Source organism: Tachyglossus aculeatus, chromosome 19 (genome assembly GCF_015852505.1).
Source record: "Tachyglossus aculeatus isolate mTacAcu1 chromosome 19, mTacAcu1.pri, whole genome shotgun sequence".
Taxonomy (NCBI): domain Eukaryota; kingdom Metazoa; phylum Chordata; class Mammalia; order Monotremata; family Tachyglossidae; genus Tachyglossus; species Tachyglossus aculeatus.
The window spans coordinates 30,281,182-30,300,773 of NC_052084.1; the positions used below are offsets into that span (position 1 = coordinate 30,281,182).

The 19,592-nt window shown below is 40.4% G+C and overlaps 1 protein-coding gene across 1 annotated transcript in view; it reads right to left on the reverse strand.

Annotated features, from left to right (window-relative positions):
* The window catches only part of ME1 (malic enzyme 1), a 145,749-nt gene that overhangs the window by 94,684 nt on the left and 31,473 nt on the right, over window positions 1-19,592 (reverse strand). Inside the window, exons 2-3 of the mRNA XM_038761189.1 lie at window positions 6,993-7,126; window positions 5,215-5,364 (exon numbers count right to left, since the gene is read on the reverse strand). Coding sequence (XP_038617117.1) covers window positions 5,215-5,364; window positions 6,993-7,123 — 281 coding nt within the window. The 5' untranslated portion in view covers window positions 7,124-7,126. The remainder of the gene's footprint in view (window positions 1-5,214; window positions 5,365-6,992; window positions 7,127-19,592) is intronic.

Consider the following 19,592-nt stretch of genomic DNA (forward strand, 5'->3'; position numbering starts at 1 on the left):
CTTAAAAGTAATTATTCTGCATACACTACTCAAAACACTCTGAGGGCCAATGCCAAGGATGGAACAAATTCCGATCGGGGCCAGTAAATGAATTTCCCTGTGACTACTGGTGGTAAAAATGGTTGACACCCACACTGGAAAGGTTATGCACAGCGACCTATAGAAGAGTCAGTTTCATGCTACTTAAACAGATGTGTGTGAGGAGCTCCCTTTCGAAGAAAAACATGTGATGAGATGCTGAGACAAACTAGAATCTGTAATTTTCAAGGCCAGAAAATAGCAATAAACTGCAGGGTACATGGTAGGTGAAAATGGCTTGAAATAGCAACATTTTTTCCAAAATGAATGGCTCTCATTTTTCCACTGATCTTCAACAGCAGGTGGGGGGTGGCGAGAGGAAAGGGGAAGAGGGGCTTATATCACACAGTGCTGGTAGACTCATGTCATCAATCAATCAATCAATGGCATTTAGTGAGCGCTTCCTTGTGCAAAGCACTGTAGTAAGTGCTTGGGAGAGTACAATATAATAGAATTGGTAGATGCAATCCCAGCCCACAAGGAGCATACAGAATACAGGGGGCTACAGACCCTGAAATAAACTACAGATAGAATAAAGAGAGTGTAGGATTATGCACACAAGTGCTGTAGAGCTGGGGTGAGTATCAAAATGCTTAATGACTATATAACCAAGTGCATAGTTGATACAGAGGGGAGGGTGGTGAGAGAAAATGAGGGCTTAGTCAGGGAAGACCTCTTTGGAGGGGAAATGATTTTAGGAAGGTTTAGAGGTATCATCTTTGAACCACAATGCAGATATAGGTGTATCCCGTTCCTCTAAAAATTAAACTGTTTAATTCTCAGCAAGGGATAGGAAATATTTTTAGGGAAGCATTGCAGCCTATGATTGAAAATCTACTGACCCCCACAATGTTTTACACTGGGGTCCAACTGGGCAGGGGAGAGACTGTCCCACCCCCGTGGTCCCAAGATCCCCTTCGGCCCCTGCTCCAGCCAGAGGATGCACACAACGGTAGCATGAGGCCTGCACAACTCTACAAAGTTAGGAGGGTCACAGCTGTAGCAACAGCTGGCATTTCTGTGCCCGCTGGTTTGGCTCGTGATAAGCCTCAAACCCTGCTGCTCCTTTCCCATTTATTGTCATTCTTGTCCTTTTTTTATTTTTTGTCTTTCCAACTCCCTCCCCCGTATTCTTCGACGGGGAGCCCACAGGGTTCCGGGGACTGTGCCTATATCTCAACCATGACCCCCTTTCCCAGGACTTAGCACAGCACTTTGTGCATAATAAGTATTTAATACTACTACTGCACCTACACACCAAGATTTTAGGATTGAGGTCCCAAAAATGTTTAGGAAGAACACCACAAAAAACCAGTAAAAAAAAAAAAAATGCATGGGAGGTGCATATTAACCACATATAATACCATTTATATGTTAAATGAACTCCCATGTGGGACAGCAAAAAGTGAAATCTTAGTCGGTTTGATATGTCTGTTGCTTTGTGCTGTTTCCATCCGAGCGGTTTAGAAAATCTGACCTTTACTTTTCAAAAATCCATTCTAGGTAGTTTAAGCATTACTGTCATCATGCCTACCTCTGACAAAAGGATTCATTTCATAGCTGGTGCCATGACTGGTCTTTTCAGGCTTATTTTTTCTTTTCATACATGCCAGGAATGGGAGACCAGAATAAATGGACCCCTGGATATATTACCACTGTAAAGAGGATTCAGCTTTATAGCCTTACTGAATTACTATGGCCAGACCAGCCGCTAACTGCGATATGGCTTGAGTCCTGGAAAGCTTTCTCTTTGGCAGGGTGTTAGAATCGTTCTCAACCATGTGTTCTCACTAATGCACACTATGTGTGTTCTATGCATGCCATGTATACACACACTGTATCTGCCTTTCATTTCCATGAACGATGCTACAGATGGTAAGATATTATCCCTGTGTACAAATCTGACTAGAAAGACCGATTTGAGACCAATCCACTTTTGCTGAGTTGCTTCCACTTCCAAGGTAAAGCCTGTATTTAAGGGTTTACGAAGCAGTGTGGCTTAGTGTTTAGTCCTTACTGTCCTCTAGACTGTAAGCTCTTTGTGGACAGGGTGCATGTCTTCCAAATCTGTTATGTTGTACTCTTCCAGGCACTTAGTACAGTGCTCAGAAGTCCTGGGTTCAAATCCTGACTCCATCAACTGTCTGCTATGGGACAACTTCTCTATGCCTCAATTTCCTCATCTGGGGAAAGGGGATTAAACTCTGCTTCTCCTACCAATTTAGACTGTGAGGTCCATGTGGGATAGGGGCTGTATCCAATCTGACTACCTTGTGTCTATTCCAGCACTTAATACAGTGGTGGACATATAATAAGGGCTTTTAGACTGTGAGCCCTCTGTTGGGTAGGGACTGTCTCTATATGTTGCCAACTTGTACTTCCCAAGCGCTTAGTACAGTGCTCTGCACACAGTAAGCGCTCAATAAATACGATTGATGATAATAAGGGCTTTACAAATGCAATCACAGTTATTATCATTATTATTAATGTCCCCTAAAGGATTTCCATGCATTGAGAAGCAGCGTGGCTTAGTGCAAAGAACACGGGCTTGGGAGTAAGAGGTCATAAATTCTAATTCCGCCTCCACCACTTCTCAGCTGTGTGACTTTGGGCAAGTCACTTAACTTCTCTGTGTCTCAGTTACCTCATCTGTAAAATGGGGAGTAAGACTGTGAGCCCCACGTGGGACAACCTGATTATCTTGTATCTACCCTAGCGATTAGAACGGTGCTTGGCACATAGTAAGTGCTTAACAAATACCATCATTATTATTCAACAACAGACGTCTGTCTTAGTTTAATGTCATTTGGATACAAGTCATGCAAATACAATTCACCCTAAAAATAACCTGGTCATTCACAAAATGAACTTGCAGTTATTAACCAAGAAGGCATTAGAATTTGAAATGTTACTCGAGATGAAGAGGTTCCAATATTTATCTGCTTCAATTACATATTTTCTGATGCTATTGTCATTTTGTTGTCTTTGAAGTTGGGAAAAACATATCGATTACAAGTCTGCCAATGAAGTAATAGTAAATATGTGAGTATAAAACTATTACTCAAAACATAAAACACACATGAGAGCTGCTGTTGACTTATGACTTTCCCCATCAAAGAACCAGACCTACTTCAGGCACAACCAATTCATTCCTAAGCTCAGGCTGCTTATGTGTTGTATATGGGCCCCTCAAGCTGCAATGTTTTAAGAGCTGAAAAGTATTAATAAATTCTTTGTGAGATATTTGGCAACTTAATACAATGTTAGGAAACAGAACAAAGAGAAATGAAATTGATGAAGAGGACTCATTATTTTCCGGCAAATATGGTGTTAGGGCTCCAGGCTCATTCAATTGTATTTATTGAGCGCTTACTGTGTGCAGAGCACTGTACTAAGCACTTGGGAAGTACAAGTCGGCAACTGAGAGAGAGGGTCCCTACCCAACAATGGGATCACAGTACAGGAGGGGGAGACAGACAACAAAACAAAACATGTAGACAGGTGTCAAAACTGTCAGAATAAATAGAATTATAGCTATAATATGATTATAGCTGTAATAAATAGAATTATAGCTATGATGGGGTAGAAAAAGGCCGGAAAGAGAGACACCTGAGAGACAGAGAAAAGAGAGATGCAGAGAGATAAAGACACAAGAGAGAAGAGATAGATCCGTAAGTGCTATGGGGCTGAGGGCAGTTTGAATTTTAAGTGCTTAAAGAGTACAGAGCCAAGTGTGAATGTGCTGAGCACTGCACAGATCACACAGGGCTCACTCTCTAAGGGTAGCTCTGAAGAGTTTACCCTAAAGCAGTATGGCTTACTGGATAGAGGACGGGCCTGAGAGTTAGAAGGACCTGGATTCTAATTCCAGCTCCACCACTTTGCTGGGCGACCTTGGGCAAATCAGATAACTTTTCTATGCCTCAGTTATCTCATCTGTAAAGTGGGGATTAAGACCGTGAGCTCCATGTGGGACATGGACTGTGTAGAAACATGAGTTTGTATCTACCATAGTGCTTAGTACAGTGCCAGGCATATGAAAGCTTAACAAATACCATAAAAAAAAGAGTTTTTGGCAGGGGGACGTTGCACACGGGGCACGCCTGCAGAAGGGCCAGACAGCAGGCCCCAGCAACAGCGGCGAACGGTCCAGCATCCTCAAGCCAGAGCTTTGACTGCCAGAAAAGGCAAGGGTGAGGGGCTTCCTCTCACCCTCCCCCTCCATTTTCCTCCTGCTAGATCAGTTTCTGGTGGGAGCCAGACAAGACCAAGCCCTAGCTGCACGCTTGACTTGCCCACTCTAGCTCTCGGTTTTGGCAAAGACCGCTTGCTAGGTCTATATAATTAAGCCGCTCTGGCTTAGGACCTGCAATTCTTCCAAACGCACTACCATCACAGCGGCCAAAAACATCTGGGTCGATTACCCTAATGAAAACAGCCCAAGGAGCCTAATTGAATGAAGGAGTTTGGAACAATTCAAGGTACATTCTAACTAATCTGATAGAGCGTATTATATTTGGATAAATTGTCAAAGCAATTGAGTGACAAATTTCTAAAGCAAATAATTTCAACCATTTGGCACACAGAGAGATAATAATAGGTTTCAAATAAGAATGGGTTTAGGTTTTCTCAGGGCAGGCTTAGTTTGGACGGGTGATATGACTAGGGAAACAAAACCCTTTGCCCCAAATTAAATAAAGCCCATTTTCAGGCTTCCCCTTTCTCCTGGCCCACAGATAAGCCATTGCCCTGTATTCTTAATAGATATCACAGTTATTATTATTATTCCCATTATTCTGCCTGCATCAATGCTCACATCCTTTTGGCTTGGACTGATGATGGTATTTCATTAGCATTTACTAGGTACCTGGCACACAGCTGGGGTGGATACAAGCAAATCGACTAAAATGATTCCATTTGCTCACGCCCTTTAACAATATGAAACAAGTGTATCTTTGCAATGCCTTAGAAATTATAGCTTTTTGAAGCATAAAATACCGTATAGTTTGAATTTTACAAATTATTCAAGTTTTAGGTTACACTAAGCTCTTGAAAAAAAAAAAAACTCTGCAAAAACTTTCCAAAATGAAAAACAAAAGTTACAATGACTCTTATTTGAAGTATAATCTTACATACCTTGGCCTCCGAAATGCTAGACCATATTGTTGGCAAGCCAGCCCCACAGTAGGAGTGTAAACAATAGGCATGAACTTCTCAATGTCAGAAGTCAGCACTTTGTAAAAGAGCTTCTCATTTCGATCCTGAAGACCCATTAGGAGAATGTATCTGTGGGGTACAAAATAATAATTAACTCTGCATTGGAACACAGGTAGAGGAATCTATATATGAAATGGCTGCTCCAAAAACTGGTTTAAATCCTCAAATATAAATTTCTGGCACTTTTGACATTTATTATGCAATTACACTATGTGCTCTTCACTGGGGGTATATTCAAGATAATCAGATGGGACACACTTCCTGTGCCATCTGGGGCTCACCCTCTAGCTCAATCCCATTTTACAGAAGAGAAAACTGAAAATCAGAGAGATTAAGTAATTTGTGTTTGTCCTCAACACATTCCCGGGGAGGAAGGGTGGGGATGGTCCCGACTTGGAAGTGGCCAACTCTTCCACCTTCAGCGGACCCCACCCCTTAACGTCCCCTGGAACCAGGAGGGTGGGAGGATAGACGGGCTGGATAGGAATGGTAACACACAGAACATGCCGAAGAAGTGAAGGGGCCAGGGTGACTCTTATCTGCACAGCATCCACCTTGAGTCTACCAGGATGCTTGGTACAGTGCTTAGCACTCAGGAGGTACTCAATAAATATTAATTGATTGGCTGATGCCATCTTTCATTTCTTCTGACCAGACATAATACAGTGGGGGCACCAAGCTTGTCCTAAATCCACCAACCCCTTTGTCCCCTAATTTCAAGAGAACCCACTGAGGTAACAGGGAGAGTAGAAAACTTGGGGGTTTCATGGCGGGGAGGTGGGGCAGAGCGGCAAACATGGATTTCCTTTGCCACAAACCCACCAGTAATACCACCCAGGCTTGGAAAACAGCCCCCAGATTTCTGTGCTGTATGGCTACTGAGAGTTTTTTTTTCCTAAGGCACTGTGATACAAATTCTAATCTGCTTAAGCTCTAATCTTCCCACCCCATTTAATTCCTTACTGCCACTTCAGCATTTCTGTATCTCACTCCCCCAAGTCCCTGACACTCACCCTCCAGTAGCACTTTGGCACATGTTTCTATAGTCCATTGCCATCCCCTACTTATGATTTATTTTATTATCTATCTCCTCACTAGATTGTAAAAGCCTTGAGGCCAATTCTACTATACTCTCTTAAGTGCTGAGTACAAAGCTTTGAACAAAGTTGACACAATAAATACTACTGATTGCTCGTTCCAAGGAGAGAGGTAGGAGATACAGTCTTTGCCCCTTCACTGATGGGGGAACAGAAGCTGAGAACTTTCCCTATGTCCCACAATTACAGCAAAGTCAGAACTACAATAGGGGTCATGGCCCAGAATCCTTTCAACTAACCTGGACTAAAGGCTTGACTGAAGATGCATTCAATATTCTTGGGGGTTTTTTTGTTTGTTCTTAATCTTTCCCCTCACATAGTGAAGCTTAGTGGCTTTTACTGAATGTATCCTTACAGAAATTGGACCTTTGGAGAAATGAAGGAAATTTTTCTTTTCCTACAAATTTTCTTACGAATTGAGAAAGTATATTTGAGAAAAAAAAATTAGGGTCGTGGAAAAATATTTTTATGCTGGACATTTTCTCCTGTGTAATTAATAAAACTACAAAAGAATTTCACTTCATCAACTGGGAGAGTGCCCACCATGAAGGAAGCATACTCTCAATTAATAACAAATGCATTTCTGTTTGAGTTCTTTACCTGTCTAAATCAGTGGTCAGCCGTTCAAAGTTTTTAAGAACTCGAAGGACCTGTATATCTTGACTAAGAAAGCAAGGAGGCAGTAATCCATGAATGTTCAACTGTTGTCTCTCTTCCAAGGTGAAAGCCATGCCCTGAGGAAAAAACAACACGCCATAAATTTCTGAAAAAAAAAAAATTTTAACAGTAACTTTCATTTTTAAATGGTTAATGTAGTTAATGTAGGGATTAAAGTCCAAGAGTCAAGGCTCTTGTTTACGACTTCATCCATATTTTGCTTATCGTGCCACAGTTTAATTTCTCCAGCTGTAAAAAGGCAATCTCGATATCACTCCCAGAGGTCCAGCTTCGCAGGAATCATAGGGTTGAAAGTGCAAGGACCAACAATCAATCAGTGGCATTTATGGAGCATTTACTGTGTGCAGAGCACTGAACTAAGAATTTGGGAGAGAACAACAGAAGGCTGTGAGCCCACTGTTGGGTAGGGACCGTCTCTATATGTTGCCAACTTGTACTTCCCAAGCGCTTAGTACAGTGCTCTGCACACAGTAAGCGCTCAATAAATACGATTGAATGAATGAATTAGCAGACACGTTCCCTGCCCATAAGCATACAGTCTAAAGGATCTCCCGAAGAGTGCTGTCTCTCCCTTCCCTAAAGCCTTTATAACAAAGTCAATTCCACTTAAACCCTTAGCAGCTCAGCACACTTTCACAACTCCTCTGTTCAATACATTATTTCTATTGCCTTGCTTAAGCCCCAACTCCTGAAACTTGAGCTCATTCCTACTTTTTTTGGAGAAAACAGGAAAAAAAGGTGCTTACTATCATACACTCAGAATCTCACATCCCTTCATATATTTGAAGATTTATTAAATCTCTTTCAGAAAGCTGGTCAAAATAAGAATTTTTTTCAGCTACCCACGGTTAAGGTGATGTCAAGGAGACAAATTAGATTATTTCCCAAATGCTCTTCCAGGCCTGCAATTCTCAATAAACTTGGTTCATCAAATTTAAACATATGTTGTTGAGTCTTTGCCGAAACAGAGATCACATGCTCCTTGGTTTCGGGACAGCCACCACAAAAAGTTGGAAAATTTTAATTAGCACTGGTAAAAATGACTTTTTTACATTGAAAACAAATGTTCTCAAGTCACAGATGTTTATTCATGAAAAGTTTGGCAAAAGGAGTAACATATTTAGCTTCTTAGATTTAGAAACTAGTCAAGGGTGAACATTTTTCACAAATCAAAACGAAGCAACCCTTCGGAATGGAATTTAACTGTGTAATATGTTCAAAGAATCAAGGAAGCCAGACAGTCGTCTTTCGCTGGAAATGGCAACTAAGAAAGTGAATCGTGTTGGTCTCAGTAGGAATTCTTCAATAAACGTAGGGGATTTTTTTTTCTAAAACAGACTACCAACTCCTCAAGAACCTCCAGGAGTTTCCTATCCACCTTGGCATCAAAAATAAACACCTTACCATTGGTTTTAATGCCCTCAATTAGCTTGCCCCCTCCTACCTTACCACATTTATTTGGTACTACACCCAGCCTGCCACTACACTCTGGGTTGCATTCATCTCCCCTTTTCCTTCTTCCTCCCATTTATAAATTATTTTAGTGTTTGTCTCCCTTGATGGATTTTAGGCGTCTGAGCACCAGGGATCATAACTATTAAATCTATTGTATTCTTTCAAGTACGTTGCCCTGCAACATAATAGGTGCTCAACAAATACTATTGTTAAAATGGTGTTTAGCACATTCACTGAATTACCACTGTAAATTAGCCTTCTAATCCCCTTTTCAGCATCACTACTAAACTTGCACTAAATCTCCAGTTTATCAGATTTGACATTGCTGTTAGGGTCAACTCTAAGATTAAATAAACTATCTAAATCTCTATGAAGTTTTTTTTTTATAGAGACTTTGTTTTTCCTAGCTGATTTCAGTTCTGTGGAGGAACACACATGGATTGTAGCCTAGCACTCTGATGTAAAGGGAAACTGAAGGTCCATTTGACATTCTTTAATGGCTCTAGTTCTTCCCAGGTTTGAAAGACTTGAAATAAGGGATAATCTTATCGTGAGCCCTATGTCTGAGTTTGAGTGTTGTTTCCAATCTAAAAACTGTCCTGGTAACTGCTTTTTACCAAGCATATGTTATTTGCATCAGCCAGGATGGAATATCATTGCAACAGACTGTGCCTGATTAATTTAGGGAACTGGAAAACTGTTACGGACAATAATGTAGCACCGTCGAACATGGAGGAGACTGTGAAAAGGTGGATATGGGCACATTGGCTCTAATCACATTTATTGAGATCTTACTATGTGCAGAGCATTGTGCTAAGTGCTTGGGATAGTACAACAGAATTAACAGACACGTTCCTTGCCTATAATGGTTAAATTCCCTTTCCCTTCAATTACTACCGTAGCAGCAGGAGAGATATTAAGGTGAAAGGAGAAGTCAGGGGTCAACTGAAATATTTCTGTATATCTCCTCCTTCCCCTCCCCACAGCACCTGTATATATGTTTGTAGAGATGTATTACTCTATTTTACTTGTACATATTTACTATTCTATTTATTTTGTTAATGTTGTGCATTTAGCTTTAATTGTATTTGTTCTGATGATTTGACACCTGTCCACGTTTTGTTTTGTTTTCCGTCTCCCCCTTCTAGACTGTGAGCCCGTTGTTGGGTAGGGACCATCTCTATATGTTGCCAACTTGTACTTCCCAAGTGCTTAGTACAGTGCTCTGCACACAGTGAGCGCTCAATAAATATGATTGAATGAATGAATGAATGGTGCCTGTTGCTGCTTAACCCTTAAGGTAATTCCTTGCATTCCTTTTTTCCCACAAAAGACTGGCCACCACTTGTTCCTCTCTCATAGCATACTTGTATTGAATTTTCAAAGGGTGAAAAATGTAAGCTAAAATACATTGTAAACATATCCCCTCTTCCTGAAATATTTATTAGGTAAAATACATACTGTAAATATGTCCCCTCTTCCTGAAAAAATTATTTTCACTCAAACCAGTTCAAATACTGTTCGGTGTACAGGGTGTGAGAGGAGTCTTTATCTCCAAAGCAGCACAGCCTCCACCTGTTGCTACAGTTTCTTTGATAAGTGTTAATTAAGTTTTTTGGATCACACTATAGCAAACATCTAAATCCACACAGAGAGCAAGACAGTAATTATGGCTCATCTTGGGGCATTCATATCTTATAGACCCTCTTTATCATAAGCAAATATTGTCCTTAGTAAGAGTGTGATTTTCACATGGAATTTTTTGGCATGTCTCATTTAGGTACAGTACATGGTCCCAATATCTTTTTTTTCATGTTTTGAAATGGTGATTCGGCAAATTAAACAGTAGGAAACATCTCGTACCTAGGTAGGCAATTCAATTGGTATTTTTTAATCTGCACTGTTGCTTCATTTTCCCTACCATCTGACGATTTCTATTAGCGCTTAATTTGGAGTCTCTTTTGCTGATACTACTTTTCTCAAGGTTCCTCCTAGTACTCTATCCTGCATCACCCAGCAGAGAGGGCTCCAGGTTCAATTAGGGTGAGACTTCCTTTTATTTCCTTCAAAACAATGAATTTAGTCAATCATATTTATTCAGCACTCACTGTGTGCAGAGCACTGGACTACGCTTTTGGGACCTTATAGTCTAGAAGGGGAGACAAGTGTTAAAGTAAATAACAGATATGCTATGGGACTGAGTGTGGGGTTAATAAATGGTACAAATCCAAGTACAAGGGTGATAGAGAAGGGAGAGAGTGTAGAGGAAATAAGGGCTTAGTCAGGGAAGGCTCCTCAGAGATGTGGCTGAGGGAAACAGAGGTCCTCGTCCACCCCTTCAGGACGGTGCTCACTTATCTTTAAACCCACAACCACCAATGCCATTCCAGCTTGCAGTGATAAAAGCTGATGCCAGATTTTTTGCTCTCTCTTCCTGTCCCATGTGAGGCTCACAGTCTAAGTCGGAGGGACAGCCAGCATTGATTCCCATTTTACAGAAGAGGAAACTGAGGCACAGAGCAGTAACTTGCCCAAGGTCACACATCAGGCCCACGGGTAGAACCGGGATTAAAACCTCTGGTTTCCAGGGCCATGTTCATCCACCAGATCATGCTGCTCCAACTTCTGTGACTTCTGCCTCGGTATAAATGTGATTCACAATGTGAATATGTTTATGCAGCTCTGTTATCCTTAATAGACATGAGTACACATTTCTGGATAATTCTGGTGAAAGTGAGGTATTTGCTCTTGGTTCAGAAACCAATTCTCCATTTGTAACACTGCTTCTATGAGGAAACTGGGTCTGTGTTCAAATATTTTGACTCAAGACACGGTTTCCCAGCATTATTTGTGCCAAACACTGTGCCTGAACATATACAAGAATGGGTCCCTAGAATCTTTTCAACACTGCCTAGATGCCAGAAGTGTGGCTCAGTGGAAAGAGCATGGGCTTTAGAGTCGGAGGTCATGGGTTCAAATCCCGGCTCTGCCATTTGTCAGCTGTATGACTTTGAGCAAGTCACTTAACTTCTCTGTGCCTGTTACATCTGTAAAATGGGGATTAAGATTGTGAGCCCCACACGGGACAACCTGATCACCTTGTATCCTCCACAGTGCTTAGAACCGTGCTTTGCACATAGTAAGCACTTAATAAATACCTAAATTATTATTATTATTATCTGCACACTGTGCACTTCTTCAATTTTGGCATCCCACCACTTGTTACGTGACGGGCAGCTACACATTCCACAACCCTGGTGGGAAATATAAATGACATGTAGGAAAATCTCTCAATTCTCAATCCCAGAAACTGAAGATGATTTTCCAGGGACTAGTTGGAGAAGTATAAATTACACCAAACAAGTTGGTCTTTGGCTAGTGATTATGTTAGTTGGACTACATTAAACTCAAATTTACATTTATTTATATTCAAGTCACATGGTTTTGTATTGTGCATAATATACGTAAATATTTTCAGAATGATAAAAGGTTCGGCTTGCCCTATGATTATCACATATTTAACTAATTGTATGAAGCACAACTATCTTTCTGTTTCGTAAACAAAGGCAAGCATGGGCCTAACCATCTACATTATTTCACTGAGCCCTCTAAAAATCCAGATGCTTAGAAAAGAGCATCTGCCAAACCACAGGTATGTGGGGTGGTCACAATATCTCAACACTAAATTATTCTGAAGAGCAACTATCCAATCCCAAGCATCTGATAACAAACAGCTGCTACCTGAAAAGGAACGAGTCACAGAAGAAATGGTTACAATTCCTGCCGCACCATAAGGGCAGTAAGGCTTTGTGGAAATATGGGATTTTAAAATGGTAGACTGTTGATGAAATAGTAATTTCAGGCAAGAACCGCTCTCATTTCCCTCATCTCTGTTAGAAATGAAAGCATTGCCTGCCAAGACATGCAATCTCTTCAAGTAATCACTGGAAACTTTCATCCTCTCAAAGCCCAGTTATTGTTTTCCAGTTCAGATTTTTATTCTTAAATTGTTTCTCCCCATATGTGTCTGAGTTAAGGCTCAGACCAAACCAGAAAATTCCCCTCCATTTCACCTTTCTTCCCTGCTCTGGCCTTGGAGCCTTACCCATAGCGCTTCACCCTGTAGTTTCACTTTTTTTGTTTTTTAATGACATTTGTTAAACACCTACTATGTGCCAGGCACGAAACTAAGCGCTGAGATAGATTCAAGTTCATCAGGTTGGACATAGCCCATGTCCCACAAGGGATTCACAAATTTAATCCCCATTTTACAGAAGAGGTAAATGAGGCACAGGGAAGTCAGGTGACTTGCCCAAGGTCACACAACAGACAAGTGTGCTGCCAGGGAAATCACAAAGGTGAGAGATTTTATGAGAGAGATTGGGTGGAAAATCCATGAGGAAGCTGTTATTGGGAAGTGCACCTTGGCAGCCGATTCTGAAGTGCTGTGGGTGATTCCATTTAGCTAAGCAATAGTGTTTCTGCCCAGGCACACAAAGCGGCAGGCTTCTTGTTGCAATTCTCTAAGCAACAAAGTGTAATTCAAATGATCAAATCCACCAGATCTCACCTATCTCCATCCTCAAAATCCTTCACAATTCACCAGCTCTATTAAGCATTCTGGGATTAATTGCCTCCTTCCCAAGTTTTGCCTTCCCAAGAGTGACATTTAGCAATTACATATATTCATCTACATACTCTACTAATTCATCTTTCCTTACTCTTGTAATTACAATCAATCATAATTATTGAGTGCTTACTGTGTGCAGAGCAATGTAGTAAGCGCTTGGGAGACTACAACATAAGGGTTGGTAAAAAAAAACATTCCTTGCTCAGAATCAGCTTACAGTCTAATACCAGTTATAGCTTTGTTTTTCCCCCTCCCCTCACTATTTGTAAATAAACTCGTTGTGGGATGGGAATATATCTACAGGTTCTGATGTAGGGAGCTATGTTGCCTAGTGGAGAGAGCACAGGCCTGAGAGTCAGAGGACCTGGGTTCTGATCCTGGCTCCACCACTTGCTTGCTGTGTGGCCTTGGGCAAATCACTTCACTTCTCTGAGCCTCAGTTACCTCATCTGTAAATTGAGAATTAATCAATCACATTTATTGAGTGCTTACTGTGTGCAGAGCACTGTACTAAGCGCTTGGGAAGTAAAAGTTGGCAACATATAGAGACAGTCCCTACCCAACAGTGGGCTCACAGTCTAGAAGACTGTGAGCCTCACATGGGACGGGGTCTGGATCCAATCTGATTGTCTTGTACCTACTCCAGAGCACAGTACAGTGCCTGGAACACAGTAAGCACTTAAATACCATCTGAAAAAAAAATAAAAAGAGGAATGGCCCTGCCTCTTCTCTTTCTGTAGAGTTAGATGATCCTGCCTACTCTCATTCCTGCAAAATCAAGACACTGCTACTGCTATCCAAAAAGGACTGTGTTGATTACCAGAAGAGCTACAAATTATACTTTCTCTCACCCAAAATTGTTCAGTTGCACGACTCGGGTAACACTAGGTGGCAATGGTGATGGTAAATCTTACGCGTTCATTACAATGATACGCAATCCTTCTTCCTGGAACATGCCAAAAGGATGCCAAGTATTTTCAAAGTAGTTCGCAAATACTTTACCCAGAGCCAGACGTGTATGGAGAAATTATTATCTTGAAAGTGTTCGGCCATACAATCCAATACCCTTTAACGGGGTTCTCTCTTACTTCAAAAGATTCCACCGCCAAAAACTACCAATTGAAAAGAAATAAATAATATACTAACCACAGTTTCCTAAAGTAAAACTATATGGCTCCTCTAAATAGCAATTAGGCTCCTAATCGCATTTTCATTACAAGTTCGTTTTTTTAAAGGACAGTCAGCAGCAAGAAATGTGCTTTTACTTCTAATTTGGCCCTGAGGGACTGAAATTTGAAGCAAATGGCTTTTTGACACGAAAAACGTCTTTTAGTCATGTGTCACAGGATAAGAACAAAGACTCTGTTTTATCGTTCTGAAGTGGCAGGCTTACTCTTTTTTGACAAAAAGCCAGCTTGCAAAAAGAAAATCATTTAAAACTCCTAGAACTGTTGTTGGGACTTAACAGATTGGGTGGGAGGAGACTTCAATATACATTTCTCCATCAGCATGTTACATAAATGGTCCAGTGTTTATTGTAAATGCACTTAGCCCTGCCCTTGGTTAAAATGTTGTTAGGAAACTAAGGAACGATCCTCTGACAATGTGAGCCTGTTTGGATGTGGTGCATTGTGAGGGTGGGAAGTAACAATTTGTGAATATGTAGAATACGCTGTCTGATACCAGTCAATTAATCAATGGTATTTATTATGCACTTACTGTGTGCAGAACACTGTACCGAGCACTTGGGAGAGCATTCTAAAATTGGAAGACATGATCCATGGCCACAAGGAACATTAAAAAAATTACAGATATGGGAAATAGCCAAATACAAGGATATACACATAAGTACTCTGGGGCAAATAGCAAGTGCTTAAGGGGTATAGTCCCAAAGGTGATGCTGAAGTGAAGGCCAAGCAGCATGGACTAGTGGATAGAGCCCGGACCTGGAAATCAGAAGGACCTGGGTTCTAATCTTGGCTCCATCACTTGTCTGCTGTGTGACCTTGGACGAGTCACTTCACTTCAGTGGGCCTCAGTTACCTCATTTGTAAACAGGAGATTTTAAGACAATGAGCCCCATATGGGACATGGACTATATCCAACCTGATTAACTCAAGTCTACCCCAGCACTTAGTACAGTGTGTGGCACATAGTAAACGCTTCAATAGCATAAAAAAAGAGAGAAGAAATGAGCACCTAGTCGGGGTAGGCCTCTTGGAAGAGACACGATTTTTCGTACAGCTTTTAAGGTGGGGAGTATGGTGGTCTGTTATACTCGGGGTCACATAACTATACACCTTATTGGCTTTCCTTAAAATTTACAAGAACGCAATCTTTCACATTACAGGAGAATTGGGTGTATTTTTCGATTGTTCCCCTTCAGGAGGATAAAACTATTTTACACCTCTTGTAGGTAGGCCTAAGGTTAAAAAGACAAGCACCCAAAATCTGCTGGCCAAATGGCCCCAGCAATCAAAAGTATTTCTTGAGTGTTTCATCTGGAGACAGCACTGCACAAGGTGCTTAAGATCATACTATAGAGTTAGTACAAGAGTCCCTGCCCTCAAGGAGCTTATATTCCACCAACAAATATCTCCTCAAAGCTAATCTATTACCACAGTATTGTCATGTCCAAGACTGAATCAGAGTCAGAAAAGCCGCCCTGCCAACGATAACCCTGATTCTGGACACTGCCTTGATTCAACTAGTTGCTGGAGAGATTGGGAAACACTTCAAATCATCAGCGTACAGGGAAGTTGGAAAGCCAAACGCGGGATCTTAGCTTAAAAGGTTTAACCGTTTTAAGCCAAAGAACTACAGGTTGCCAGAACCACTTTCGGTTTATCACTTTATGTGGCTCCAGACAAAACCTCACAGACCAAATGTCTCCAGCTTTTGTGCTTCCACCTAAGTTCTTTGAAAAGCAACAATTAAGATTTAAAAGCCTTCTATTGTTCTTTGTTTGCAGGAACAGATTTCACTGCATTTCAATCTAATGTTTTTGTGACAGACAATAATATTACTAGTCAGTAACATTTCACTGACTAGAAAATTTGTTTCTATCCCTATGTCTACTGTCAGCTCATTAAATTCCTCAGCCATAATTAATATATTTGTATTTGAATTCAGGTAAAAGCACTTTGACATTTTCCTTTATTGGTAAACTGTATTTTTATGGTTTACATATTGGTCCTCATATGGAATTTTACAAATTATTACTTCTAATTTAATCTCATTCATTTAGAATGCATTTTAACATGATTTATATGAAAAATTTTAAAACATATGGAAGACATTAAATAATGTAGTCAAATAAATAAAACCCACATTTTGGGAAGAGTCAACTCTTGGAGAAATAAACTAAATGAAAGGTAAACAAATATCCAAAGTTGGTATTTACTTCATAGTGTAGAAATAGGCATCATCAGGAAACTATATTTCTAATGAAATACAAAATAGTTTACAATTTCTTTTTTAAAACAATTTTCTAATTCTCTGTAAGAATGCTGCCAATTTCACATCTGAAACGTCTTGAAAAGAAACCTTCCAATGTTTTATCAATAATATCTTGAATTTGGATGGCATTTTTTTTTTACTTCCAGACCATTTTCATAATACTTATCTAATTTTATCTGTACAACATCTCAGAAAGATTGACTTGTATGAAGCCCCATAGCAGGCCCATGGCAGATTAAGGACTAGACCCCAAGTTTACAAACTCTCCGATACATAGTCCTTCCATTACACCAGGATGCCTTCCAAGTATGATGGCCAAGAAAGCTTGTCTTGAGGGGGTGATAAAGCAAACAAGTCTTTAAAGTTATAGGGAAAATAAATCAAGCAGAAGTAATATTCTCATGGCATCACTTGAGGGCAATGCTAGTGCAACCCTATTTGGAATGGCAACACCCAGTGAAAACCATCTTGATCAATCATATTTACTGAGCGCTTACTTTGTGCAGAACATTGTACTAAGCACTTCGGAGAGTACAACAGGACAGAGTTGGTAAACAAGTTCCCTACCCACAGAGATTTTAACAACAAAACCTATAATGCTACTGGCAGAAAGTGGAGCTAGAAAACTATTTTGAGTATTAGCTGTTGCTAAATATTCCATTTTCCTCTTAATACCCTTTTTTACATAAATATGACCAAACTGGAACCAAGAGCTACCTGATATAACAAGGATTCCCTGATCTGTGAAGTGAAGCTTTTTGATTCGTGGGTTATTCCTTTACTTACTGATGTGAAAGGAAATACAGCTCAATGACAACTAACAGTTGTCAAAGACATGTAATCACACCTATGTACTTTTCTCTCCACATGTGAGCTAATGAGAAAGAAGAGATTTAATGACAAAATACAAATAGTAATGACAACTGTGGTATTTATTAAGTGTTTACAATGTGCCGAGCGCTGTACTAAGCACTGGGGTGGCCGCAAGATAATCAGATCCCTTGTGGGGTTCACAGTCTAAGTATGCGGGAGAACAGGTATTGAATCCTCATTCTGCAGATGAGAAAACTGAGGCACAAAAGTGAAATGACTTGCCCAGTGTCACATGGCAGGAAAGTGGCAGAGCCAGGATTAGAATCCAGGTCCTCTGACTCCCAGGCCATGTGGCTATATTCAGGCTTTTTGTATTAAATGATTTTTTAAAGTTACTTTGGCCTCTATTGTTATTTTCAGAACTATTTCCCCTATCTGTAATTTATTTTAATGCCTGTCTTCCTCTGTAGACTATTAGCTCCTTATGGGCAGGTATTGTGATTACCAACTTTATTGTATTGTACTTTCCTAAGTGTTTAGTACAGTTCTCTGCACACAGTAAGCACTCAATGAATAACATTATTTTTACATACAAAATAATTGATTTGAGACCAAAGAAGCAGCTAATTCATAATGCATGTGATTACCTAACCAACCAGCTACAGCATAATTTTGAAAACAAGAGGAAGATACCAAAGAGGGAGAGACTGCCATGGAAGAAAAGGAACTAACAAATTAAAGGACAAAGATTTTTTTTTAATGGCATTTGTTAAGCGCTTACTATGTGTCACGCACTTTTCTAAGTGCTGGAGTAGATACAGGTTTACCAGGTTGGACACAGTCTCTGTTCCAGGTAACAGCATCAGTGAAAGGAAAGAGCAAAGAGAGAAATTAAAGAGAGACAAAGAATCTTAGGGAAAGGCAGAGACCCACATCTGTGAAGGGAAGGGGAAAACAGAAGTGACTAATTAGAAAGAGATGATGGGGCTTAGAGAGGTTCCAAGAAAGGTGAAAATAGTTCAGGAGATGGAGCACTTAGAACAGTGCTCTGCACACAGTAAGCACTCAAAAAAGATGACAAAGAATGAATAATGGAAAGAAGAAGACAGGCGGACCAGAGAAATAGAAGGAGATGGTGGAGAGGAGGAGAGTGACAGGAGCAAAAAGAGAGTAAAGGAGGAAAGAAGAAAGTTCAGGCAGAAGGATTACTCTTAATTCACTAATCTCGACCACAGAGTGCCACAGATTGGCAACGATAGCTCAGTATCACGGTGTGATGGATGTAAGACTTAGAAGCAGAAAAATTCAACAAATTTGCATTTTCTCTCTTTTCCATTTCCACATTTAAAAGCAAGACATGATCCTAGCAATGCTCAAAAAGCAGGAGGGAGAGGGCGCAGTAGCATGGAATCTGGATAGACCAAAATGAACTCAAATTCTGACTGGACTAAAATCCCTACTTGCCCAAACCAATTTTGGACTTGCTCTTGGATTCCCTACCTTGTATCATTTACTTCAGTGAGGGCAAAGACCCAATGTATGGACTTTTTAAAATGAAATACTGCCCCCAATCAAGATTTCCAAGTAGTTGGGTGAGGAATTCTGAGTAAGCCTTGAAGAGATCAGAATTTTCATCTGTTCCAATTCTTGGCTTTCCTACACATTCCCAGGGGAACTCTAGCAACACTGGAGTTCTACCAAGCTAATGGGTTTACCAGGTCTTTTCTCTAAGTTTTTTTCAGAGGAGGATATGAGGGGAGCCTATCAGCACATGCACTCTTAACAACTTCAATGCCAGTATTTCGGCAAACCAGGCCTCTTATTTCTTAGATCACAGATTTATAGTATTTGCCACTGCCAAGGAGCCCCTGAGCTTCCTTCAGGGTACATATATGAAATTGTCGCCTGGACCCTTTGAAAGGACAATTATTTCCAAACATCAAACACTATTAAATGCAGTCTTTGAAATCAAATTCTTCAAATAAGTGAAAAAAAAAAGAAAAATTTTACCAGAGGCTGATTAACACTTATTTTTCTTTCCTCTTCAAAAGAAATAATAATCATCATCAACAGTATTGACTGAAAGCCTACTGTGAGAACACGTACTGGGAGCCTGGAGGACATCCAACAATAGAAGACAATTTTTTTAATGGTATGTGTTAGCT